Source organism: Manacus candei, unplaced genomic scaffold, assembly GCF_025592945.1.
Source record: "Manacus candei isolate 608988 ecotype Guabito, Panama unplaced genomic scaffold, ASM2559294v1 h1tg000019l, whole genome shotgun sequence".
NCBI lineage: Eukaryota > Metazoa > Chordata > Aves > Passeriformes > Pipridae > Manacus > Manacus candei.
In genome coordinates, this window is record NW_026138067.1 from 4,064,430 (window position 1) to 4,091,007 (window position 26,578).

Below are 26,578 nucleotides of genomic sequence, written 5' to 3' on the forward strand. Positions count from 1 at the left end.
TCTTGGGTTCTGCAGAGGTGGTTGTGTAGAATTGCCTCAGATGTGAACAATCAGTCTAGGGAGTGTGCTGGATTGCTTCAGCATTGTATATTTCTCTGCCATTGCCTAGAAAATGCATCAAAGAACAATACTAAATCAGATTTTTAAAATTAACTTATTGGTAGCTGGTTTTGGTCAGGCTTTGTGAGCAGCAACTTTGACACTTTCAGAAATTGGTTTACTGTGCATCTTTGTGTTTGAGGAGTAAGTATGGCAATATCACAGCACATTGCAAACAGTAATAAAGAGTGATTTAACAGCTTTAACAGGAGAAGGACTTTACATTGAAAATGTGATTTAACATATCTTGCATTATAAAAGTTCAAGGGAGCCAATGCTTGTGTGTAAGGATGAAGATACTTAAGACTTGTGTGGAACATTTTATAATCTGTGGTGATATTAATATGTCAAATTTCAGCAAGAACATTTTGGGGCACTTTTCAACTTCTGGAAGGAGTTGTTGTCAGTTACCAAGAAGAGCCCTTAGACCAGGAAGAGTTTTGCATCCTGAGTACATGACTTGCAGCTTGATTAGTGTGACAACAAATTAACTTCAGTTGCAAACCTCTAGTTTAATTTTTTTTTAAAATCAAGTCCAGATCTAATGTTACTGCTTCTCAGCAGATGTGGCAGACAGCATTCAGCAAATCTGTTAAAAATTCACTTTTAATCAGTGTAAATTGGAAGCAGTTGTATTGTTCAGTATTGTCCATGAAGAGGAAATTCAGCAGAGTTGACAGTAAAGGGTGGTCATCTGTAGTGTTTCCAGTGTAGTTATTTAGACTAATTAATTGTCAAGTCTCTTCAGTGAAAGTAAATTAAGCCCATTGACTAATATCTGTCCAGGGAAAGTGATTGCACATGGCTAATACTTAATCCTGGTTATTATAACTGTTGCCATCAGTATTTGCTGGCATTTGTACTAAAAACAAGAAAATGGTATGTTGAAATGTGTGGGATTTTCAGGGTTAAAGACAAATTTTGGTTAGAGACTGGTGAAAGGTTTCAAAAACTTAAGTCTTAAAGCCGAAGTGCTGTTCTGTAGCATAGATTCTAAAGAAAAAATGAATCCTTAATATATATTCCTTTTGCACTGGATGTATTTAGAAATTTTGTTTCTCTTAGTGGTAAAGCTATGTGTATGAAATGATCTGGTTAGGATTTTCAGTGATATTCTTTATTATGAGGCTTTACCCATGTAAACTCTGACTAGGAAGATGCACTGGTGGCAGTTTGTCACACAAAGTTTGTCCTTTGTTTCTCCAGAATTTTGCCTGCAATTTTGTGCCTTTTTTTCCTACCTCTTTAAGTGTATCTCTGAATTACAAAGAAAAATATAATCTCTGAGCTGTCATCTAAATAAATCTAAATATTTAGATGGCTGCTAAATAAAATATTCTAGAAGACATCCGTTGCCCTGAGGCCTGGTAACCTCTCGTAGCTCAGTTCATATACACATACCTGTGACTTTTTCCCTTCTGCTCCGAAAAGGAGGGGAAAAAACGTAAAATTAAAGCTAAGAAGGATATGGCCAAGCTTTAGACTGAGAATAGCTTCTGACATGCTTGGTCCTTTCAGCATCGTTTGAGAAAGTGCCAGCTGCCGTGGCCTGAGACTGGAGGAGAGCAAGCAAACCGGTCAGCAGTGGGCACAGCCACGGACCATTACTGGAGCCTGCACTTGGCCTCCCTAGTTTGCAATCAAGGATGCTTGAAACTTGCACCCTGAAGCTGACTGTGATGTCATTCCGCTAGCCAGCCCTGATCAAATGTTGGGTATTACGTAGAATTCTGAAGAACTGTACTGCAGAGCTTCACTCTCAAGCAGTAGGCACCAGAAACTCTGTAGTCTTAAATTATGCACCTACTCTTACAAGCATTTTAATCTGACTCTTGGTTAAAGTTTAACCATGATAAATGGTAACTAAAACCATTTTATTCAAAAAAAGCTGTATTTATCTTGACTCAAGCCAAATATAAGGGCTCCTGTGCACGTTCAGCTGTCTATAATACCTTAGCAGCTTTACTGCAGCTGTGTTCATCTCTAGGTTGGAGGATTTTGTCCTGTGTCCAGGATCATTTGTTTGCTATATTCTCCCCATGCTTGTTTCCCCCAGTTTGTATTTTTTTTATTACTATTTCTTTAGGAACGCCTTTTAAAGTAACTTAAAGTAACCTGTCAGGCGTACATACTGAGAAACAGGTACTGTATTGAAAACATGTAAACATTTAGACCTCCATTGGACCTGTATGTTTGGTAAACATTGTCTGCTTTTCATTGTGTTTTAATCTTCTAAAGGACATCAGCTCCCAGTTTCTGAACTAGATTTTTTAGCATGGCATGTTTTCGATGAGAATGTTAGAGGGCCATTTGAACAAAAAACAAAAAAAAGAACAACTGAGTCAGGCTCAGGTGGGATATAAAGTCCTTAAACAGTAAACTGTGAGAATAAAACCTGTTTATCAAATTTGGAAATGGGTTGTAGTACCTGTTGCAGGTACTTCTGATATCAATGCAAGAAATGGAAAGGATTGTGTTAGTTCAGACATGAGTACAAAAATTGTCGATTCATTTTTCAATTGATCAGATTTTTTTTCCCATTATAACATGTATGTTTTTTAAAGAAAAGGCTAAAAAAATTTTTACTTTGCTGATGTTTTTTCTTTGAGTTTAATGACTGATTCCAAAATAAACAATCAAATGTAAGAAAATAGGTTTGGTAAACATGATTAGAATATTCTAATCATGTTTACCTTTGATAGTGAAGAAATGTGCATATACATGGAGAATGACAGAATTAAGCATCTGATTTCTGTATTATAAATTTTTAGAGGAAGGGCAAATTCAAATGGAATTTTTCTAATGTCACTGACTTAGTCTGTTGCTCTGAAAGTACATGTATGACTTTGATTTTGGATACGTCTTGGATTTGGCTGTGTATACATATTACAAGAAAATCGCTTTGATGTGTTTTACTGTCAGTATCTTTTCTTCATGTGCGTAGCTTTTAATTAATGAAATAAATGTTATGAGGCACACAGTGAATGGACCAAAACTGAACACAGGAAAAGTGTATACATAGAATCTGCTTTAAAGTTTGTATTATTTTTGGGGAATGAATGGTATAAAGTAATGCTGGAGTCAGTGCTTAAAGATGTTAAAATTAGATTTAAAATAAATGTAGTCTTTGAAGTACAAAGCATTATGCATTTACTGAGATTTAATGTTTTGCTTTAAATAGCTTTTGATATCCTTTAAAATTCTTTTGAGGTTGCTACTTAATGAGGCCACAGTATAGTAATTTTAAAGCCTTTATACTCTTTCTGCAGTTATGCAGAGTATACACATGAACCATTAGCACACCTTGTCCATTCATGTCCTTGCTGTTGAAGACACCCTTGATCCATCCTTTGCTATATTAAAGGCTTTTCTGGTAATCGGAAAAACAAAACACGCTTCCCTGCTTCCAGCAGCTTCCTTTTGATGCTGTGACTTTTATCTTAAAGGATAGTGGAATTGGCTTTTGAGGTACTGTAAGGCAAAGAGTGGGGTTAAGTGCTTTTATTTAGCAGTAAGGTTGGATTAAATGTTCTCCCTTCCGACCCCCAAACATTGTGATTTGTCTTTAACAGAATTGAGCAGTAGCCTGTGAATATATCCCCATTTAGCAGGGGATGATGAGGGAAAGGTATGGCACTACACACATGGCTTTTTAAAGATATAGCTTTGTTTCTCTTAGTCTTATGTATTTTGTTTGTGACATCTCCATTTAGTGCAATATTTTTCTTCAAGTAATAATTTTGTTTCACTAATGCAGATATTCACCTTCTTACTTCTCTGACTAGCTATAAATGATTTACCACAATTTCAAGTAACCTTTTTTCTCTCAGTGTAAATATGTCTTTTTTTTTCCACCAAAGTATTTAATCTATTTATAAAACAACATAAACACTATGCACAAGTTTTTAGTAGAAGAAATTCACAGAAACCCCCAAATCAGAACCAACTTACCTTTTTGGACAAATTTTCTTATTGAGATCAGTTGTTAGTGTTTACTTGAAGCTGGAGCTGTGCTCAGCCCTTGAATCTTCAGCAAGGAATTTGAAACTGTGTTCGTTCCCAAGAAGACCTTTGAACTGGATTTGTCAGTGCAGTTTTCTTCACTGAGCACCAGCATGTTTGAGCCCTTCTGGCTCCCTGTTTTACCTGCTAATGGCAACCAAATGGCTCTGTGTGGCAGATTTAGACGATTGATTTAATGGCTGTTTCTGCTCCTTCTGGGATTGTGTGAAAGGAGAAGAAGGAGAGGAAAGGGAAAGGATGGGGTTACTTCCCGGGACAGTAAAGCAGGCTGCTCTGTGGGAAACCAGTTTCCCAAACCCTTTAGCACCCCTGTGGCACTGAGCTTGGATTACACTTGGATATATAAAGCAATGATACTGGATTTCTAAAAGCTACCAAAAAAAGTAATGCTTGCTTTGTTTTGATAAACACAGATCTTTGCAGTGTGAAGGTTTATGACCACTAGCAACTTTTACCTGGTTAGCCCTGGTGGTTTTGTTCATCTGCAGCTGTTTAGTTACAGCATCTCCAAGTTCCACGTGATTCCTCCCTGCCCCTCCCCCCAACTTTTATGTAAGAGGTAAATGATAATGATGTGATTTAGTTTGTCATTGCTGCTTTTTCAGGTAGGAGCTATTTTTGTGAAAAGATACAAGGCACAATTTAGATGTAGATATAAAAGTCCTTTGCTTCTCACATGATTCCACCCTGTAACACCTTCATTGAGCCGGTGCTTCCCTATAGAAAGTCCTTGCTTCTTTCTGGAATGTTTCTGGGGTTTTTTGCTTTTAATACATTTTGATCATGGGTCACTCTAATGAGTACTGACTTTTTTCTCATGGTCCTTATGTTTGGATCTTGTTGAACATAATGCAGCTAAATGTCATAGCCCTTCCCTTGTTCTCACTAATACCCACCATCAGTGACAGGAAGATTCCTAGATCCAAGTAAAAAATTTAGACCTTCTAGAAGAAGTAAAGAAAGGCTGGTTGATTAAAGTGCAAGGAAGAAAAAAGTCCTGAATTGGCATCTCCACGAGGAGAGTTTCTTATCCCTTGTTTTTTGATGTGCACCCCACACTTTGTGGCATTCTGAAGAAATGGTTCTTTAAAGATGTAATTTTATGCATAAGATTACGTTGTTTAATGTGTGTAACCCATATATATTAAGTGCTTAAAGAAGGCTGAGGCCTGGTTGTAATCTCCTTTTCTTTTTCTGTAGATTGCTCATATCACTTTAATTATTAGGAACAGAATTTTTTACAAAGGAAGAAATGACAATTCACTTGATCTTCACTTGCAACTTGATGGGTGTTCAGGTCTCTAGCATCTGTCCCATTGATGAGCTAGTAAGCTCAATTTGATCTAACATCCTAAATATGTTTCTCTAGTGCAGCTGCAGGTTTAACATGTTCCTCCATTAAAGTTTCAGCAGCCACCTTAGTTTATCCAAAAATAAGACTGAAAACGCCCAATCCCTTGTTGGTATCAACAGATTTTTAGTTCAGATCTGTTACATTTTGTGGCACATAGGCAATGACCTAACTAGAAATGGACATAGACTACTTTCTTGCCTGCTTCCTTATACTTTTAATCCAGTGGGTGGAAAGACTCATCTCGTGCTTAGTGTGGCTGGAATTAGGTTGGCAAAAATTAGGACTTTCCTACCCTCACAGTCCTGGGGGTTTTTTTGCAGTCTTCCACTTTTTTCTCGTGGTATCTCATGGCAGGTAAAGTTACAATAACTGTCTTACTGAGGTCACTGATTTTCACTTCCTTGTTGCTTCACAAGCCAATATAGTTATTTGCATATAGCAATCATAATTTTTAATCTAATGATCATAACTTTTAATATCCAGATATATCAAAACAAATACAATTATTTTTTAAAAGATCCAAATTTAGAGCTTCTAGCAGGTACGTCCAGAGTCCTGCATTCTTTACTTAAAATAGATTTTTTTTGAGGTTTCTTCCTTTAGATATTTGTTTGATTTTATTATTTCTGTCTTGTAATATGCAATTATTCACTTTTACTTTGCTGTGTAAAGGTAAATTTTATTGTTCCATTAAAACACACATTTTATTGAAAATGAAAAATGGATAGTCTCTGTTCATTTTCTAAGCCATATGGAAGCTTTTACTCTTGCCTGTATTGTTTTGTTTTCACAATTGTTTGAAGGAAATCTGTAGGGTTTTTTTTTTTTTGAACTTCACATGACTGAATACTTTACAAAAATTTTTTCATCGCTGACAAATTTCAGATCTAATATTTAAAAAATGATGCAGTAGTCAGTTTAAAAAGGTAGCATTGTACTCTTCTAATCCCATATCTGAAATTTGCAGGAATACTAAGTTAATGTTTTGATTTCCTGAAAAAAAAAGAAAAAAGTGGTGAACCTTTAAGTTAATTGTTTTCTCCCTTGTAATAGATTGTATGATTAGCAGTGTTTCCTACAAATAAGAGGCCAAGGCAGCTGCAGCTCCTGAAAATTAATCCATGTAAGAGATAACATAAGATGTCAGGCAGCTTTTAGTGTAGTCTATAGAAGAACAGAAGAAGTTTTGAAGACATCAGTCTTCGAGATGTTTTTTAATAATAATTAACTTGGCCCTCTAACATGAATAACTGTATGTTGCTGACTGAAGACTGAAAATTGTGTTAGTATATGTGGACATGATATGTTTTAGGGTTTTTTTGTGAGTAGTGGTGACTTCAGTTTTGCATTTAAAACAATAATAATTCCAGTTTCCGTTCCACATGTTCCCTTCAGAGGTTTGATATTTGTCATTGCATAGCTAGACGTTGTTTCCTTTACCATAATAAATAGTTGCTTAAATGTTAAGAAAAATGGTCAAAATTATAATTTCCTTTAAGTTGATAAGAAACATCAGGTTAAGTAGAAATAAGTACAGGTTTCTTGTAGGTATGTAGATGAAACCTTCATTCATGTCACATAAAACCAGCATACACTTTCCGTTTGCCTAAGAGGAAAGGTGTGCAAATGCTGACTGAAATTATTTGGGCATTTAAATTACATTCAGGTTCTTCTAAGGCACAATGCTGGGTTCTAGTAGCAGGTTACTGGTTTTGTTATTTTGGAAAAAATGAACTAATCGTATTTTACTGTACAGGATATGAGTAATAACAAAAATCAAATTTTTTCAAACATTTCGCAGGGTCCAGCTTTGCAGTTGGGGACTCTGTATAAACCTCTGGACCCAGCTGTTCACCACTATATTCTTTCAATCACTCTGAGGTGTTGATTTTACAAGAATGAGTTGCTGTTCCTAAAGTCTACAAACTGAAAATATTTCATAACAGGCCTGTGAATTGGTTATATTGGTGCCTATGCTTGGTGTATAAGAAGGTCCAGTTCATGTTTTCATTCAAAAACAGTGAAGAAAACTATTTTCTTTAATGATATGCCAGATTTATCCAAATATTTCAGCAAGTCTGTATTACAGTTTGTCAGCAAACTGGGTACAACCAAAGTGTATTTAAAAATCATTTAATTAGGACAGATTCATTTTCACTCCATGCCACTACACAGCAAGACTCGCTTGTTCATATTTCCTTAAATTTATTCTGGAACTTGTCCAAGTTCAGCTTTAATGAGTAGCCTATCCTGCTAGTTACATTAGGATTTATTTTCCCCTAGAGAAGAGTGTTTGAATTGGTAGTTTTTTAACCTGTTCAGTTAAATGAACATATGTTCAGAAATGCATCTTAACTCTTGAGTGTAAAGATTTGAGAAACAATTATTTCTATTGCTGTTGCAGTTTTAAAATGCAGTTTAAGTAGTGGTTTTAGACTCCAACTATGTGCCATAACTGTTTTAATATGGTGATGAGTTTTGATATGAAGTCATATTCAGTTGCTTAATACAAATTTAATGATACAGTATAGAAACACAGATCAGACTTGGTTTACTGAAAAAAATTATTTGTACTTGTATTTTCACTTACTGCTCAAATATATCTCTTGGGTCATAAAAACTTTGTTAAATATAGCTCAATACCTTATTAATGATATATTTTCTGTAATAACAGGTGCAGTTTGGTAGCAAACTTATATTTTAAGATCTTTTAAATGCATTGTTTGTGTTTCGAAACTATTATAATAAATCCTGAATTATAATTGTACTTTCATCACTAGCCAGGTCTAGTTAAAATTTCCTTTAAGCAACATTTGCTGCACACATGGTACAATGCTTCCCCCTGCCTTGATTTTTTTTTCTATAAAAAAGGATTTATTTTCGACTTCCTATTCCCCCAAAGTTATCTGAAGAAAACCAGTGGACTTTATTCCTATGGGATTGTTAAAGTACAGTAAGTGTAGAATTTGCATATTGTTAAAAAAATTAATACACTGTTATTACTCCTAAGGGACTATTTTATGTCAAACTCTTAGTTTTGAATGTAACATAGGTCATACAGTAGCTGTAATATGTATTAGTTGAAGAGTCAAACTTTTAAAGCAAAATCTTTTCCAGTGCCATATTCCATGTTTTGATTGTCACAGCTCCTCAGTTTCCCTCTAAAGTACATGAATTTGTTAATACCAGATTGTTACTTTAGATGGAATTATTGCAGAATCATGTTTGTCCTGAATTTTACTGAAAAATGTTTTCTACCTACTTTCTTCCTTCCCCATTTTACACTAGGGAACCTGTCTTTTGAAATATTCAGACACTTTGTTCTATAATATTTAGTTTTAATCCTGCAAAATGATATTCAGAAATAAGAGGGGAAAAATAGAAAAACATGTTGTCTGAAAGGGTAACAAAAGGAAAAATACCAGAAAGGAAAAATGCTACAGTGCACTTTTGTAATAAGATAAATAGTAATGGATTACATTACATGTCTGGGGGGGGTGGGGAGAGAATACCAGGAAACATTGTAATATCACCATGCATTCCATTTCTTTCCAGGTAATGCCTGGAAAAGTTTTGTGAACACACATATTTAGTTGTCCACCTTCAGTTCTATGTAAAAGAAATGGGTTGTGCTGTCTGTTTAATCTTGAGTTTTAAAATAAATTATTTATAATGTATGCACCATTTTGTTTTACAGGAATGGATTTTCTTAAGTACAGAATTGCCTTGAATACTTCTTTGCTTAAGTGCACCTTTTCTGCTTAAATTGATAGATTACCGAACTTGGACTTAAATTCTAGGAAATTTTAGGCAAACAAGTTTGAATTCTAACTTGACATGAACATCAGGAAAGGTCACAATGTTGTAGTTTCCACCTGTGCTTTTCATGGAACCCAGAGTTTTTCTGTGAGTCTTTATAGGGATATATGTACATTTGCACAGAGGATTGTTTTTGTATCTGAAGAGGAGCTGAAATGGGAGACGTTTTATCTAACTGTATCCACAAGATGGTGATTTCTGTGTGTCTTCTTGTGCATGTTGTGTGGTAGAGATGGTCAGAATAATTTCCAGGCTCTTCATTCCTTTTGGTTGTCTGAGCCAAAGTGGTTTTCTGTAGATCTTTATCTGGCTGTCAGCAGAAAAGGCAGGTGGGAGATGCACAGTTCCCCAAAACAGGGTATATGTAACTTTTGTTCTAGCTCACTATTTGGTGTCTGTGACTCCTATTAAAAACAAACAAAATCCACCCAAACCAAAGAAAGAAAGCTTTCGCTTTGCTCTTTCCTGGTATTGACGAGGGATTAAGGGAGGAGCTCTGTTTGTGATTTAAGGTGAATGCTTGTATGCCCAAGTCCAAATTCCAAGTCATGCCACTGCCTTTGGCTGTACCACCATGTCAACATAGTAGTTGTTAGATGTCTTCAGATGTTTGGAATACTTACTTCCAAACCATGTTTCATGTGTCACACAGGCCTTATCTGCAGCTTATGGGCCAAAAGTGTTAACAGCAAAATATTTTTCTATTCTGCTCCTTCACTTAGAGCATAATTATCGTGGGTCTGAGAAGTGAAGTATTTTTTCCCTCTAGTCGTCTTGAAGGGCCACTCTCCCAATCAGATGGAGAATATTCAAGGAAGTCTTATTACTGGAATTTTGTGTCACTTGATTCTGCTAAAGGTTTTAGCATTTGAGCATCAGGAATGGCCTGTTTCTGAATTCATTGAGCCTCCTGCAGAGTCTGTACTGCTGACATTCTCTCCCAAATGTCAGGTCATGCAGCTGCAAGCATTTTCTTCTGGACCCAGATGGGAGATGCAGTGTTTTGTGACTGTGTCTGAGAGTTCCTTGAAAGGTTTTGATTTTTCTGATCTAAAGAGCCATTCAGTGTCTGCATGTATTGCATCTCCAGTCCCTGAATATTTTGCTAAAGCACACTTCTTTTTCTGGGCTAAGGGCTTTTGTGAGCAGCTTTAGCAGCTTTACCTCATTTGAGGTTCTGATTCTTAATGGAACATTTTTTTATTTATTTGTAAGTGGCTTTAAGGATGTCCCTAAAATCTTCTAATTCTCCAGAATGAGAATGAGCCAATATGTTCATCAGTGATTATTTTTCATGGAATCACAGAATCATTGAATGGTTAGTGTTGGATGGGACCTTAAAGATCATCTAGTTCCAACTGCCCCTGCCATGTGGGACATTAGAAAAAATAATGCTAAATAGCACAAGAAGTATGTTTCATTGATGGAGCAGGAGGTGATTAGGGCAATAATAATAATGTTGTAAATGTGCTGCATGAAAAGGCTCCAAAATGAGAGGGTTATAAAACCTTTATAGTTTTTGTTGAATATAGTAAATCAATCTGTTGCTTCATTTCAGGTAATAGTGTATGTATTAGGAAGAAAAAGTAAGTTACTGACTTTGCTATGGTTTTTGTAAAGTGTTCTTGTTGATGGTGGATTATATTGTCACAGAAGAATTTATTTCCAAAGAAAATGTCCTTTACTTTGCACTACCCACTGTCTTTCCCCTCCTGTTCCTCCTCCCCATTTAAGAGGTAAAAGGCACTGAAAAATAGTATAGTTACTTAATGAGCTCTATGTCAGCGAAATATGGAATATGTGCCTGTTTGTATTTTCATGTATGAATATTCTCTATATGTTTTTTAAGTCACTGACCATATCTCATTTAGCAATTCTTTGTAAGCTTTTTAAATAAAAAAATTCAGAACATTCAATTTTTGAACAGGTGTTTTCTGTGTTTTTAAAAACTTAATAATTTTGAATAGCTCTTATTTTGGTGGGAGCACATGGAATTGCTTTTATTAAGTATTTTAAAACCAAGAGATAATTAGATACAAATATATGAATTTTCCTATCGTGTTTTGGAGGGAGATATAAAGTTAAATCATGTGACAGGTCCTATTTAGGTTTCATTTCAGTATAAGCAGAATCAGCTCTTACAAGAAAAAATCTAATAGGCATGCAGTTCCGACCTTACAAACTAATTGCTAATAGTTTGATATTCTGTGACTAAGTTCTAAAATTGTTATTTTTTTACACCAAAGTATTGATTTTCCTTTTTTTTTTCCTCCATATTAAACAGGACCAAGCGAGCTCATGTCCCACTAACAGAATGCATTTTTGAGCTCCCTAATTTGACCATTCAAGCAACTAGAGCTCAAACTCTTCTGCTTCAAACTATTTACCAGAGCTGGTTTCATCCTGTTGGACATGTCAGTTCAGTGGTGGTGAATGAACCTTTGCTGAATGAGATTTTCCAAACTTCAGGTAAATATGTGATGCTTTTGGTTAAGTATTTATAGTGGTACAGAGCGCTGCTAGTGAATGTGAATACAACTATATCCTTTAAATCCAGGTTTTTACTTATAGTAGTTAACAGACAGAATGGTTTTTGTGTGTATATGGGTATTTATAGCTTATGCTTAAAATCCAGGATGTAAGCTAAGCCACCCAGCTTCACTCCTTGGCACCAATTTCTGGATGCATTTAATTTTCCCATACAGGATAATTTTTCCATGCTTTCCTCATCTGAAACATCCACCCTCGCTACCTTATATGGTGCAACGTTGTAACTTAGGATCATTCAGAGGTGAAGTTGGATTATTAAGGGCTTTATTAATCAATGGCATACACTGAATTTTTTAGAGGGGCTGCAGATGTTTCTCGTCCAGTTTCATAAATAAATGTTACTTAAGTGTTGTGAAACTGCTGCAGATATGCAAGTTTTGGTTTTGGTGACATAAATAATGAAATGCGTTACCTGTCATCCTTAATAAATAAATTAAGCATTTTGACCAATTTACAGAGGAAACTAGAATTTTCAAGTACATAAAGTTCATCCAGAAAATGACTTTTTTTTTTTTTTTTTTTAGATTTCTATGCAGGCTATAGTAATTTATAGCTGTTATTGTTTATTTGTTGTGAATAAACCCATAACAAGAATAACTGAGATATTTTGGAATCTCCATCATTACCAGTCTTGGAGAATGTGTTAGGAGAATGATTCAGATGTAGAAAGTCATGACTTGAAGCAGAATGGTAGATTAGAATACTGGAAGTCTTTCAGTCCTGTTTTTCTCAATCTTATTTTTCTTTTTCACTCCTGGTGTTTATATTAGAATTAAATCTATGTTGACTTAGTGTTGCAAAAGAACTGTTGTATTTTTGTGTATCCCTTGGAATAAGTGTTTAAAGTGCTTTCCCAAAAGTCACTTGTTCTTTTTAATCCTTCATTCTGTGTGGGTTGCCTTAGGATGAAATGGTGAGGTTTTATTTTCAAGTCCTGGTGTTTCTGAAGGTAGCAGGTTTACAATCCACACCTTGGAGAAATCTGAAAATACGGTCATTTGATCACTTCAGATGGTCTTAGGGCTTGCACAGTTTCAAACTAACCTGTTCTATCATTTAACATGTTTCAGTCTGTCAGTTTAATGAACTGTGATACAACTCTGCTAACAATATCTCTGCAGAATAAAAATCTGGAGCACACATTTTAAGTACTTCAAGTAAATGAACAATATAGTACACTTGTTTTGATCTTTTCTTGTTCATGGCTTAACGCTTGACCTGGTAAATTTTATACTTCTGTAGTTGTGCTTTGCATTAACTAGATGAAGGCAGCTTTGTGTTCAAGGCTATGAAGCGATTGCTGTCTATCCTTTTGTCCTAATTTTTGTCTTTGTTGATTCTATAAACCAACTACATTTTGTTTGAATACTGGTGTGTAAAATGTAGTATTATGCCTTGAAAGTTGTCCTTATACTTAGTGTTAGCTTTCACATACTTTTAAAAGTAATGTGTATGTGTGTAAGCTTCTAAAAATTACCTGACTCTATTTGCACAGGGAAGTTTGAATTTGAACACTTCTTTTACCTTTCTTTGTTTTTCTTTCTTTTTTTCCTTTTTTTCTCTTTTTTTTTTCCAGTGGAGTAAGTATGAGGGTAATGCACTGATATTCTTTTACTGATATTCAAATTAGTTTCTCCAAAATAAAACAACAGCTGATGAGTGTTCCTTGGGAGTCCTTGATTGGAGTTCCTGCCTGCCATTGCCCCCGTGTTCCTCTGGGCTGGTGCAGATTGGCCACAGACGGGTCATGTGGTGGGCCTGGCAGTAGCCATTGTCTCTCTGAGAATCTTTGTGGGTGTACAGATGAGCTTTTATTGTGTAGCCTGACATCTCAAGGAAATAATAGCCTTTTTGTCAATGGCATTGTGTTTTCCATCTAAGCCAACTCATTTTTAGCTACACACAAAAGTAATACTTAGAGAAAATAGCTTTCCATGCACACGGTGTTGTGGATTAATTGTTTCTTTGATCAATTTAGTACAAAAAAAGCAAGTATAAACACATTTGCTGTATTTTCTTTTATAGCTCTTTGCTTTTTTTCCTTTGCTTTTTCCGATTATGTTTCCATGAAATTGTAGTTTTCTTGCAGGAAAAATTAACAACAGCTTAAAGATCCCCTTACCTTCACTTTATCCTGTTTCTCGGGGAATCTCTTTTTTCATATAATTTACTTTCATTCTGCTGTTAAAAAGAATCATGCACTATGTATTTCATGAATACAATTGCCCAAATTATCCTCTATGTTTGCATTTTCAAACTTCTAAAAGCCATCTTTCTAACTAATTGGAAATACAGCAATACAAACAGCTATGCATTTATCTAGATTTTTATACACCTGTTAAAAATAAGTAAAATAACCCTGCCCATCTATGACATTATTCTTAAAAAAAAAAAAAAAGAAAGGACTTATGTAGTTTGTCTTCCTATTAATGGTCTGCTGTTATCCAGAAGTTTTCAGCAAATCTGCCTGCTCCAGACTGGATCACAGGATTTTACACATTCTTGATACACAGTACAACAACATGCCTTTTTTGTCCTCTGTGAATGAAATGTGGCCTGTTATAGAAATGGTCTAGTTATAACTTACTCACCCAGATCTGTTCTACCCATTTTGAAATATACTGAGACTTGACATTTTTCTTCTTTAGTAACTACTTGCGCATAGCTAGTCTGAAATGTGTTTGCCATTTGTTTGCATAGCCTACATCTTTCTCATCTGCTTGTGTCTGTATTCCCACTTTTCATGTGTGATTGAAGAGCATTATTGGGCTGAAACAGTTGTTGCTCAGCTTTATTGGGGCTTATGTCTTTATTGGGGCTTTGTGCCAGGTGCTTTTGTGAGTGATGTGCTTCCGTAACGTAGTGATTCAGTATTACTTGAACTCAAAAGTGATACCACGAGCATCCTCTCAGCAAAGATATTTTTTAGCAGCAATTATGGTCCATAGTTGTATGCTTTTTCCAACACAACCATCTCTTCCAATTTTAAAACTGTATCAGTTAAACTGTGCTTATAATATGCGCTAAGATATTCCGTAGGAAAAGAACAGATGAAATTAGGGGAAAAAAAGAAATAAAAAATAGAAAGGAATAAAAAACTGAGAAAGTGGATCATCTAATAAAAAGGGAAGAGTGCTGCAGAGGAAGATCAAACAAGGAGAAGCAGGTAGAAAAATTTCAAGTAGAAAATCAGTAAAAGTTAAGAAAGGCAAAATTTAATAGGAAGACAAGTACAAATACATGAGTTGCAGGAGGAGGGAAAAACCTCAGAGAAAGCCAGGTGTCTGTTGGCCCTTTGACATGCTGTGGAAAGGCTCACAAGGTACAAAGGCCTCTTTGGGAACCTGTCTGCAAGGTAACTGCACTGTGTATTTCCACAAACATATGAACAGAATTTATAGCTGGTGTCTGGGATTCTGTTCTAAAGTTTTACCTGGAGCAGAAATGATTTCCTGCTCCAGAACTTCTTTCAAAAGTAATTGAGGCTGAAATTGGTCTAGGGATTCAGAAGAACCCTCTCCAAGCTCTATCCTCTACAAATTCTTCTTCAGAATAGATTAATAGAATACTAGAAAGGGAAGATTGCTTTAAGATTAACACTCTTCTGTTCCCTGTGTACTTTCCTCCCCTTGCTCTTCAGAAACCTTTTCCTAGTAGGAGAAAACCACTGCTCAAATATTTCCTAGTTTGTTATTAGATTACTACTTTATCAGATCATCTTAGAGTTTCTCTTTTACTGAACTTATCCAAAGGCAAGCTGTCTGAAAAAAAAAAATAAAATCTGAAGTCTCAAAAGCAAGTTGTGTGTGTTTGGTTTCTGACGGAATTTAAAAATGAAGTGTCTGTACTACCTAAAATTTGTATTTGTCATAAGTATTAGTAAGATCTGTTATCTGAAAACTTCCAGCGAAAAGAACTAGCTGATTGAGCTCAGAACTTGTGGAGGACAGATAAAATGAGTATGTCAAGAAAGATATTTTTTTATAGATAGATATTTTTATAAACATGTTTAAATATTTAGTCTTTCTTAGCTTGAGACTATCTAATTCTGCTAAGAGCAGGTTTTTAATTATAATTGATATGGAATATAATGGAATTTTTGAAAGCACTTAACTCCCTTCATTGCAGTGACACCTTTTGTAATCCATATATTTAAATGCCTACTTGGCAAAGGTTCTTTTCAAATGTGGGCCGCTGTTTTTAGGGTTCTGAGAAGCCAAGGCAATTAAAAAAATTGAGATAATGTAAACAATATAATTTACAACTGGAATGAATAGGCTTTACCATTCAAGTACCAGATTGATGCATACTGCCTAAAATAGTTATGCAAGAACAAAAAGAATAGAAAATTTAAAATAGTAGATGGGAATACAAGTGACAAAATGCAGCATAAGAAATGGATAAGTAAAACAGCTGCAAACAGCTTTTTACTCTTTTCCATGGGTCAAGAAAAAGTCATTACTAACTTTTTTTAATGCATTAGATCTAAAATAGAAAAATAGAACAAAGCAGTCTTCAATCTACAATCTTTGGAAATTTCTGTTTTGGTTTTGTTTTATAATCCTTTGGAGTACAAACACAACAGCATATTACATGTCAATTAAATTATGTTAGTTCTTGTGCTTGCACATGCTTGTGAAACATCCTAATTTTATGTTTCAGTCACTATAAAAGTGGAAACAAAGATAAATCTGAAATACATCATGCTTTCTACATTATTGCATGTATAGATGTTAATAACATTATTACAATTACTATTATACAAATTTTTAAACAAAAATAAATGTACAAAATACCAGTATGTTAGGAAAAGGGCACCAGTTAAGATCTTTCAAAGGTTGAGCATGATTAATCCTATAGAGTAATTTTACTGTGTATTTTTTTCCTTTATTTGTTAGTAAGTACCTGAAGCACTCAGTTTCTAACCATTTCAGCCTGCCAAGAAAATACGTACACAGTTACATGTGGCTTTAGTTTACTCTGGAAAACTGGAACTTACTACCACTTTTTCCTTGTCCTATTCAGGTAGTTCATTATTTTGTTGACAGTTCGGTTCCATTAATCTGGTGTTTTTGGGAAAATTGCTTGCAGACCTTACATTTCTCTATTGAAGGTGATCAAATAGGCATTTGAATCCCTCATGTAAATGATGTCTTAAAGTTAAAATAAAATCTACTTTCCAGAAAGTAACTGTAAAACTATTTTATGCAAGATTTCATGTGGGATACCTTAATGGTTGAATAATAAATTTTACCTCATAAAAATGAAATTCAATAATACAGTAGCTTTCTCAGCGCAGTAGCATCTGGTTGAATCTCATGAGAGCCAATATTTTCCAACTCATTAGGATCATGTCGTTCTGTATGTCGTCAACATTGACTTAGCCAAGCTACCTTTACTTACATAACCGCCAAACTATTAAATAGGTCTCTTGTGGAGTGAAGTCAAATATTCCTCTTATTTTGCTTTTGCCTTGGAAGAAGAGAAGAAAATGTACATACTGTAACATTTAAACATCTGGTCTAAACCACATCAGGGTAACACTGAGGAAAGTAACAGGATTCAGTATTCTTCCCAGGTGTACATATAAAAAAGGGATGTGGAGCTGCTGCATAGTTCTATTAACCACTTAGGAAAAAGACTGAAATAAGTGACTTGCTTTTCTAATACCCCTGTTTTTAAAATGACTTTTTTCCTCTTTCCTGGTCCCCTGCCACCAAACTCCAAAACACAAAAGCCAGCAAAAGCCCAACATTTCAAAGTGTAGCAGGTTGTTCAGCTCCAATCACTTCCTTACAACATATTGGCATTTAACCTTTGTTTGTTCCATATAACATGACCAGTTTTGGCATTCATTTTGAGGCATAAAATTAAACCTTCTGTCTAAAATCAAAGTTTAGGAGTGTATTCTCTTAAGTAGTTGCTTGGGAGTGGCAGGACACGGCTGTATGAAACTTGTGCAGTATAAACAATTTAGTGTCTGGCGTGGGTAACTGCCCACGTGTCCTTATCCTTCATGTAGGCTCAGAATGAAGTGTGTAAATAGTACTATTGTTATACATTGTACATTTCTTTGAAAGTCTGGTAGATTATCAACAATAATTCCAGATGGAAAACCAGCATGGATAAGCAACCTAAGCATAATTTTTCTTTAACTTAACTGTTTAAACTTAATAGAGTTGTGTATAAGCTTTTTTTTCCTCTTATTGTAAACATTTTCAGTGATATTCTTAAGTCGTAAACTAACTTGCACTGAGAGGAGATAAGTGGGACATTTTATCATTTCGATATGTAATCAGTCAGATTTATCTTGCTGAGTATCTTCTTAGTAAATCCTCTGTCAGAAGCAATGATTCTGTAGTGACCTGAAATAGGAAACTGCCAATCGATGCCAAGTATGCATGGAAACCAGTAATTATGATTACCTTTTTATTTTTTTTCTGGTCTAATTAATATACACTAATAAGGTTTGAAATTGAAAAATGCAGTATTCTGATGCTTCAAAATTCAGTTGAGATTTTTTAAATGTCTGTTGTGGTGAAAATGAATGCATACATTCTGTCAAAAGCACAGTGAAAGAGAAAAAGAAAAGCTAAAAAACCCAGTAAGTTGTGAAAGGAATACATACATGCATGGAATCCATAGCTATACATAAATGTATATAAGTTTCTTAAGTTGAATTATTTCAGAATTGCAGGAGAGCTTAGTTCAGTGTGTGTGTTGAAATTAACAGCAAACTCTTAAGTATGTAGGTGGGCTACCAAAACACCAAGACACCTAAGCTTAGAGCTATAAATAGTGCTCTTACTCCAGTCTGTTGTTTATTTGCACAAATAGCAGTGGAAGCTGTGACTGAGAGCACCTGTTTTGTTTGTTCAGCTGTTAATCTGGTGTTATTTCTTGTTCTATTAAGAAAGGTGTACTTGGACAGCAGAGAGGAAGGCTACCTTTTTGCCTTATTGTAGCTGCCAGGTACTGCATCAGGTGAAAAACTCTCAGGGAGGTTGAGATAGTGACTTCTTTTGTAAGAGCAATAGAGCGTGTTGAGACTAAGCTACTGGAATTCAGTGCTATGACAAGAAGACTGGGAAGAACAGAAGTCATGAATCTACTGCATAACAGGAGATGTGAATTTTCTGAGAAGTGCTCAGAGCGCACACAAACGAAAGCTTCAGAGATAACAGAAGGAAGGATTCTTTTTTGCAGGAGGGCCCAGAGAGATCATTGTCAAATTTAGAGTGAACCAGAGAGCCATCAGTGGTTGCTCATGCAAGAATAAATCATCAATGAGAAGGTCATGGTGGTTTTTTGACATCTGTGTTTTTTAAGAAAAAGGTTTGTGCAGAGGTTCTGCAGCAGAAGTATCAATGCCAGTCACACTGCCTTTGGCTGAACAGTGCTTTCCGGAAGAGTGAAAGGGAACTATTTCTTTTCACCTGGCAAAAAATAAAAGGGTTGTCAGAAAATTCAAGTTGGAAGGGACTGCAGAAAGTCTCTAGTTCAATCTTCTTCTAAAATTGGAGTCAGTTATGGGATCAGACCAAGTTCCTTAGGGTTTTACCAAGTCAGGTCTTGAAAATCTCCAAGTGTAAGAACACCCTATCTCTCTGTGCAACCTGTACCACTGCTTGACTGTTCTCATGGCAAGAAAGTTTTTCCTCCTATCCAGACAGAAGCTTTCTTATTTCAATATATGACCGTTGTTTTTCATCCTTCCCCTGTGCACCTCTGTTACAATCCTTCATCACAACCTTCTCATACATATGGGAAGGCTGCTAATATGTCAAGTGTGTTAACTGCTGGTTTTGACCTTATTGAACAGTAGAACAAAGCTATAACTGAGGAGTCCTAACTAGTGCTAAAACTTGGTGATGGTGACTCTGAAATCCATTTCCAGTTCTAATTCTCATGCCAACTAGATTTAACCAGAGTGTTGATGCTATCAGTACATACACACTCAGTCATACTGTTGTCTGATTAGTGAGTATACTAATGTATGACATGACTTAATTCCAGATTAGATCATCACTCTGTGCTAGTTTGACAGTTGTGGAAATTCCAGAAGTCAGTATGTCTCCTTTTCCCCTTCAGATTAAAAAATCCTATTTTGTAGGATATCAGATCAGTTTATGGTAGTGAGTTTTTCTGAGAAGAAAATGAAAATGCATACAAGTGCGAAGTAGTAGCACAAAGAAATGATCAATAGTTAATGTTCATTATGATATAATGTTTTCCGTTTGAGGTTTCATTGGACCTTTTTATAATGTTTACTTATTTCTTTTTATTTATAGAAACAACTTGAATCACTCTAAAAGAAATTGGAACACCCTATAGCATATCTTCCTTCTTTGTATTTAGAATGATAAATTTTTCAGTTTTGAAGGTGACTGGCTAATTAGATGTTTTGATCTCAGAGGCAAGAAATATCAGCAAGGAAATTTTTAATGGAATAGATGATTAAGGAATATGAAGGAAATGAGAAAATAGTAAAGATAAAATTGAAGTTCCTGTGAGGAACTTAATGTAGTAAAAATGTGTTTATTTTAGTAGTACTCTTTGATTTAGGAAAAAAATGCCTAGTCATAATCAAAAGTAGAAAGGTTTAAGAATAAACAGCTATTAAATGTGGTAGAAGCATGTTTTCTGTTTGCAAATATGTAATATTGAAGGCTGACCTTGAGTAGTGAGTTTATGTAATGTATGTAGTTGTACTTGGACAGATTCCAAGTATCAAGCTGCTGCTTAAAACTTATAAGAGTATCTACAATACTAAGAGTTGAAAAATACTAGTACTCTCTAAAGTTACTGTTATGTAAAGTAGTAGTGAATGGCATGGAAAGCTACTTTTCATTTCTTGGGGCAAGGTAAGAGGATAAATACCAGTGGTATTCTTGCCATAGAAAGATACCAGAGCATTATGTACTGCAATAGCAATTTTTAGTCTTATGTAACAAATGATTTCTTTTTATATTAAATCTGGCTTTTATAAAAGCTACATACATTGTGATTATTTTAAACCTAGAGATTATAGATCCAAATTCTATTTTTAATTGCATGGATATTCAAGAAAAATGTATTCTTCTTCTGGAATATATCATGTGGAAGAGTTGTTAAGCTGTTAAAAATCCATACTCTATGAGAAGTAATTACTGTGTTCCTTGCAGTAAAGAATTAATGTTTTTTCTATGTGTCTAGTCCACCTCTTAGTCATAGAATACAATTATTGCAAGGTACATGTAATAAGGTAAGGGTAAGGACAGAAACTGTATTTTTACTGGAAAATACCAAGCTACAATTATAGCAGCTCTTTGGCAATTAATTTTTTAGTCAGTATTATGTCTCTAAAGGTGGGAAGTTCTTTTGGAGAAAAATTCTACCAATGGTAGAAATACACGGTAACATAAAAAGTAGTAACAATAAGGCAGACAAAGTTAGTCAAACACTAGATTCTCAGGGAACTATGCTAAGCAAGAAAACTCCTAAATGAATATTTTACAGTTTTGATTTTACTGTTGGAGGGTAATTATTAAGGAACTAGTGTAGAAAGGGATGTGTTCTGTTACAGTGTTATTTGACAGTAGCCAGTGAATGTCCCTTCTGTGTAAAGTGTAATAGGAAAATCAAAAATGGCACAAGCAGATGTAACTGCTTTGATCTTGCTTTCAAGTATTGTACTACTGAAACAAGTATTCCTTACTTTGTAGTGTTGTAAAGATATATATCACACTATGCAAAATGTTAATTAAAATCTTAGATTTTGAGGAGATGTTAGAGTTCTATGTTTAACCACAGCTCCTGGATTTTGAGAGCTTTGTCTTAAGCAAAACAAGAGCTCCTAAATCTGCTTAACATCCTCCAAAACATACTTTGTAACCAGGGCTGCTGTCGATTCAGAGAAAGTAATCAGAGCTATTTCTAGAAGCACCTTTGTTTTAGTTGGAGATCATCTAAATAAGCACAGTTCCTCGTCTTAATTTCTTTCTTTCATGACTGTATCATAAGTCTAGTATGGACAAAGATCAACCCAAATATCTTTTGCCTTTTTTTTCATTTTGTTTTGTTCTGATTTTTTGTTTAACATGATAAATAAATCCAGATATTACACAGTCTTATGTTGATTTCTTCTCTCTTTACACCTTAGCTTTGTTGCTGCATCTCACTCAGGATCTCTTCCTCCTTTTACTGTTTTTATGTCAGACCCTGTGGTAGTCAACCCTTTTCTTTACTGGACTTCTTGATTTCAGTCTTTTTCTTTTCTCTTTTTGATTTTCCTCTTTTTTTTCTTTTTTAATAAACAGCAGGGGGCATGATCAGTTAGGTATGGATGAGGAAAATTGTCTCTTGCATGGTAGCTTCAAATGTTGCTTTTCTTATTAAAGATGCTTTTTCTGAACTGGGGTTTATGGTAACCATTTCTCTCTCCCCCCATTAGTTATTGTAGGGCAAAAGGAGTGACTAGAAAACACAAAAATTGAGAAAGAAGAAATGCAGACCTTGGGTAGTGTTAGAGAAATCTTTTGAGTCTTCTTGACTGATGCCAAGGGTGTTTTGACCTATTCCAGTAATTATTCAAACCTTCCAATTTTAAAACATGGAAACGTACTGTTTGAAGAAAAGCTTAATTGTTCTAAGGGGTCTGATCTTGCTGAGAAGCTACATTTAGTTCTTCAAATGAATTGTCACCATAGTGACATTATATTGTAGTCTGATTCTGTTTTCTGAGATTAATGAATACTGGATGATTTAGAGCAAAATGCAAGAATTCCAACTGGCCGTGTGCCATTGCTGCTACTTTGAGTTCTCTTCTTATGATGGATTGCTTGTGTTTTACCTGGTTTGTGTGCCATACCACAGCTGGATACAGCACTTCTGTTATGTCAACTGCTGTATTCTTGCATTAGTTAGCATTTTTCATTCTCCTATATGTAAATTCAGATTTGTGATGTAGCCAAATCATCTTAAACCAGGTATTTTAGTAAATGGAATTACTGGTGAAAATTTTTGAAGTAATAATGAGTAACAATACTAATAAATTAATCACTTGCTTTACTACAAGCCAAGAAGACAAAAAGGTGTTTTTAAACTGACTTCATCATCATGGCTGGGCTTCGCGAATGAAGATTTGGGGAGGGCTCTACCCGCATTTGCTACAAGTGTGCTGGTGGCTAAAGAGGCCAATACAAGATAGACACATCCAGTTGCAAAAGGCACAGCAGAAAGACTCCTTAGGAGGTATATTCTGCAAGGCACGATTCTTTCTGCGTTGTCTTTTCTCCTCGAGAGTGATCCTGTGTGCGTTGTCAAAGGAAGCAGCAGCGTTATAGATGGTGTGTCTCCAGACCTCCCGATTGGAGGCCAGAGTAGACCAGTTATGGTGATCAGTATGGCCAGGACTGAGATGTTGTTTCAGGGAGTCCTTGTATCTTCTCTTCAGGGCTCCTCTCTTGCAGCAGCCAGTGGCAAGTTCACCATAAAGCAAGATCTTAGGGAGGTGGTGGTCCTTCATCCTTGAGACGTGCCCTGCCCAGCGCAGCTGAGTTCTCATCAACATGGCCTCAATACTTGTGACTGCTGCTTGTTCTAGAACAGATGTATTGGTCACATAATCTGACCAGTGGATGTTTAGGATTGTACGGAGGCAGCGTTGATGGAAGCGTTCTAGGAGACGCAGATGGTGGCAGTAGATGACCCATGATTCAGATCCATATAAGAGAGTAGACAGCACTATGGCTCTGTAAACACTGATCTTTGTACTTTTCTTCAGGTGTTTATTTCACCAAAGAGTTTGGCGAAATAAACTGACTTAGAACTGTCTCAACTTACTATTTTAGCAAGTCAAGGAGTCCATAAGATTTTAATTTTCATCTATCTTCTGACATATTTTTCTTATCTTTTTATGTATTTTCAAAGGAAATATTTTAAGAAAAATCTATTCTTTGCTATCTCAGTATCAGCCTATTTAGTGTGAACTCAGTGGATTGTACTCAGAAGTTATATAATATCTTTTGGTGTCAGTTTGAATAGCAAAAATACATCCTCCAAATGTGTGCCCTGTTTTTGGATAACTGGGTCCATTCAGTTTTCTGACTTTATGCTTTCTGAAATTTTGGCCATCTAAGGACTATGTTAAATTCTGTTGCTCTCCTTTAACACATATACCGATATGTTATCTAAGAAATCCAGACCTCAGTTAAATTTTGAGATGCAGAATCATTCTTTTCTGAGTACCTTCAGATTTGTTACCAGTGTGAAGAATAAGTCTGCCATCCATCTACAGTGACTTCAGCAAAAGGAGTTACATAGTAACTTGGTTCAGTTGTTTGCTTGAAAAAAGGGAAGTTTTCAAACTTCAGCAATTCCTAAGGATGACTAGAGTTAGGAATAAAATGGGTGTTTTGTCAGAGACACTTTGGATATCACAAGAGTCTGTTGCATTTGCAATCAGAGGTGAGTCCATTTTTACCCAGTGGAATGGAGGAGAGTGGCAGCCCTGCCTGCCAGAAGGGATCTTCCCTTCCATCCAAAATGTACCGAAACAAAATGTTTTTTTTTATGGTGTGTTATAAACAAAGGAATTGGCAACAGGGAGGACAGTTTTGGATTTTTTTTTACCTAGTCATACTGTCTTTCATGCTTCCCAGGATTTAAATGCAATTTTTGTTTGAATGCTTGATAGCGAATATTGCTGTTATAAGTAGTTACAACTGTGCTTGGTATGCTTTTGGCAGTGCACATCTGAGTGGCAAGTTTAGCATTGTAGTGTATACAATGTAAAACACCTGTTAGATATCTATTATACTTAATCTTTTTGCAGATTCTTTTGGAATCCTTCTTGACTTTTAAATAACATATTTTTTGTGTGTATTCAATAGCTTTTCAAATGCTGTGGAATTGTGTCTAACAAAGATAATGTACAGTTCAGAAGGGTGAGTGGCACTATTCTGACCACGGTCTCAGGAAATTGCATGTAAAAATATACAGTTTGTGCTAACAAACCAGATAACTTCAGAAGCATTAGTAGTCCATAGATATTTGTCTACTCAGTTTAGGCTGAGTGTAAGCTTTAAGGCAGAGCTTTGAGGCACTGATATAACGGCATTTGCAGTTCTGTTGAAAGCTCATATAATTGCATCTTGCTATAGCTCTCACAGCTCCTGGTTTCTTCGGTTAACTCAGTATTCCGTTCACTGGGCTTAGATGAGGTGGTTGTGATCACCAAAGTGCTAAGCACTTGATCTTCTGTCTTTCAAGAGAGCTTTTTATAAAACTTGCTTTGATGTGTACTTCGTGTCCAGGCTACTTTCCCAGTGGGATCACTTTTATGCTGCTGTCTATTCGTATGTTGCAGAGTCCCATATGTTATCAATGAAACACAGCTTGCCAGCAGATTTTGAGCTTATCACCAAGGTAGTACCTCTGCCATATTCAGCAATAAGAACAACTCCTTCTTTAATTCACAAAACTTGCCTTCTGTAAATTTGCATGAAGTCTTGAAAAACTCTCTTTACACGTACAGAATATTTCCTAAATACAAAGGAAATACTATCTGAAAAGGGGAATAGTACTGGACTGAACTATTGTCAGGATCTCAGTCTTCGCATCTCATGCCCTCCCACTTCCTTTGCTGCCTTCATTTAAATGATTTGCTGAGTTTGAGTGTAAGCCTTTATGCGAGTTTCTTTCTAACGATGTCAGTAGAAAGCTGTTCTAACTTCAAAACTAGAGGGAAAGTGCTTAACAGAAAAGAGTTGGTGATCAGTTTTTTACGGCATTGCAGTAAGCACTAAAAAGTCCAGACTCATGGTTCTGACATGAAATAAAGAAGTATAGTACAGAGCATTCACTGAAAAAGATTTTTATTTTAATACTTATCTATCAGGCATTCAGCCAGGTGCTGCACTTGCTATGGTAGCATTTGATGAGAAAATCTGGCTGCAGAAAAAGAAGCTGCAGACTTTATAACAAGATACCTTGAAGTGCACGTGCAAGTAAAGCAGATGATTTTGTAGAGAACTGAATTCTGTATTTCCCTCCCTGTTACATTCTGAAGCTAGTCTGAGTTATGAAGGTTGTCATTCAGGTTTCTCTAATAATGCCCAATCTTTTCTGGAATGCATCTAACTGTACAAATGCTTCCAGGGTGAACATGAGACTGTTTTATTGCACCAAGTGGCTTTGTTCTTAGGCTTTCAAAATGCCATGAGTATCTTTAGGTTAATTATGTGGGTTTTTTAGATTTTCTAAGATTTTAATTTTCACTTGAAATCTTTAATTTTCCCTTGAAACTCTTGTTTGCTGTAATGCAATAAGATTTATCTATCTCTGGAATAAAAATTTCTTAGTATATGTATCACATTCCTTGATCTCCTTTGCAGTTTGAAAGACCAATATTACTTTGTATATAATTGCACATATTGAATATAATTGAATATATTCTGATAATATATTTATTCCCTATTCATTTATAGTACTTTAAAAGTTTCTGTTGCAAAGAATGGGGAAACTTGAAGCTTTAATGTGCCGGTCTATATTCATATGGCTGTGAACCACACTGTAAATTTTTTAACCAGCTCTGACTTTGCTTTATTGCTGTTTTGAAACTGTTTTCGTTAATAATAAGTTGTCGTCAGTAGAAGACGTCTAGCATCTCATAATCTAAAGGGAAAAGACTTGCTCTTCATTTCTGTAAAACGCACTTCATTTTTTTCTACACAAAAGAGTCATGTTTTATTA

General features: G+C 35.4%; 1 protein-coding gene across 3 annotated transcripts in view; it reads left to right on the forward strand.

Moving 5' to 3' along the window:
• Nucleotides 1-26,578, forward strand: part of VPS13B (vacuolar protein sorting 13 homolog B) — a 428,152-nt gene that overhangs the window by 72,701 nt on the left and 328,873 nt on the right. For all 3 annotated transcript variants that reach the window (XM_051785196.1, XM_051785198.1, XM_051785197.1), the window contains exon 17: nt 11,580-11,764. In XM_051785196.1, coding sequence (XP_051641156.1) covers nt 11,580-11,764 — 185 coding nt within the window. The remainder of the gene's footprint in view (nt 1-11,579; nt 11,765-26,578) is intronic.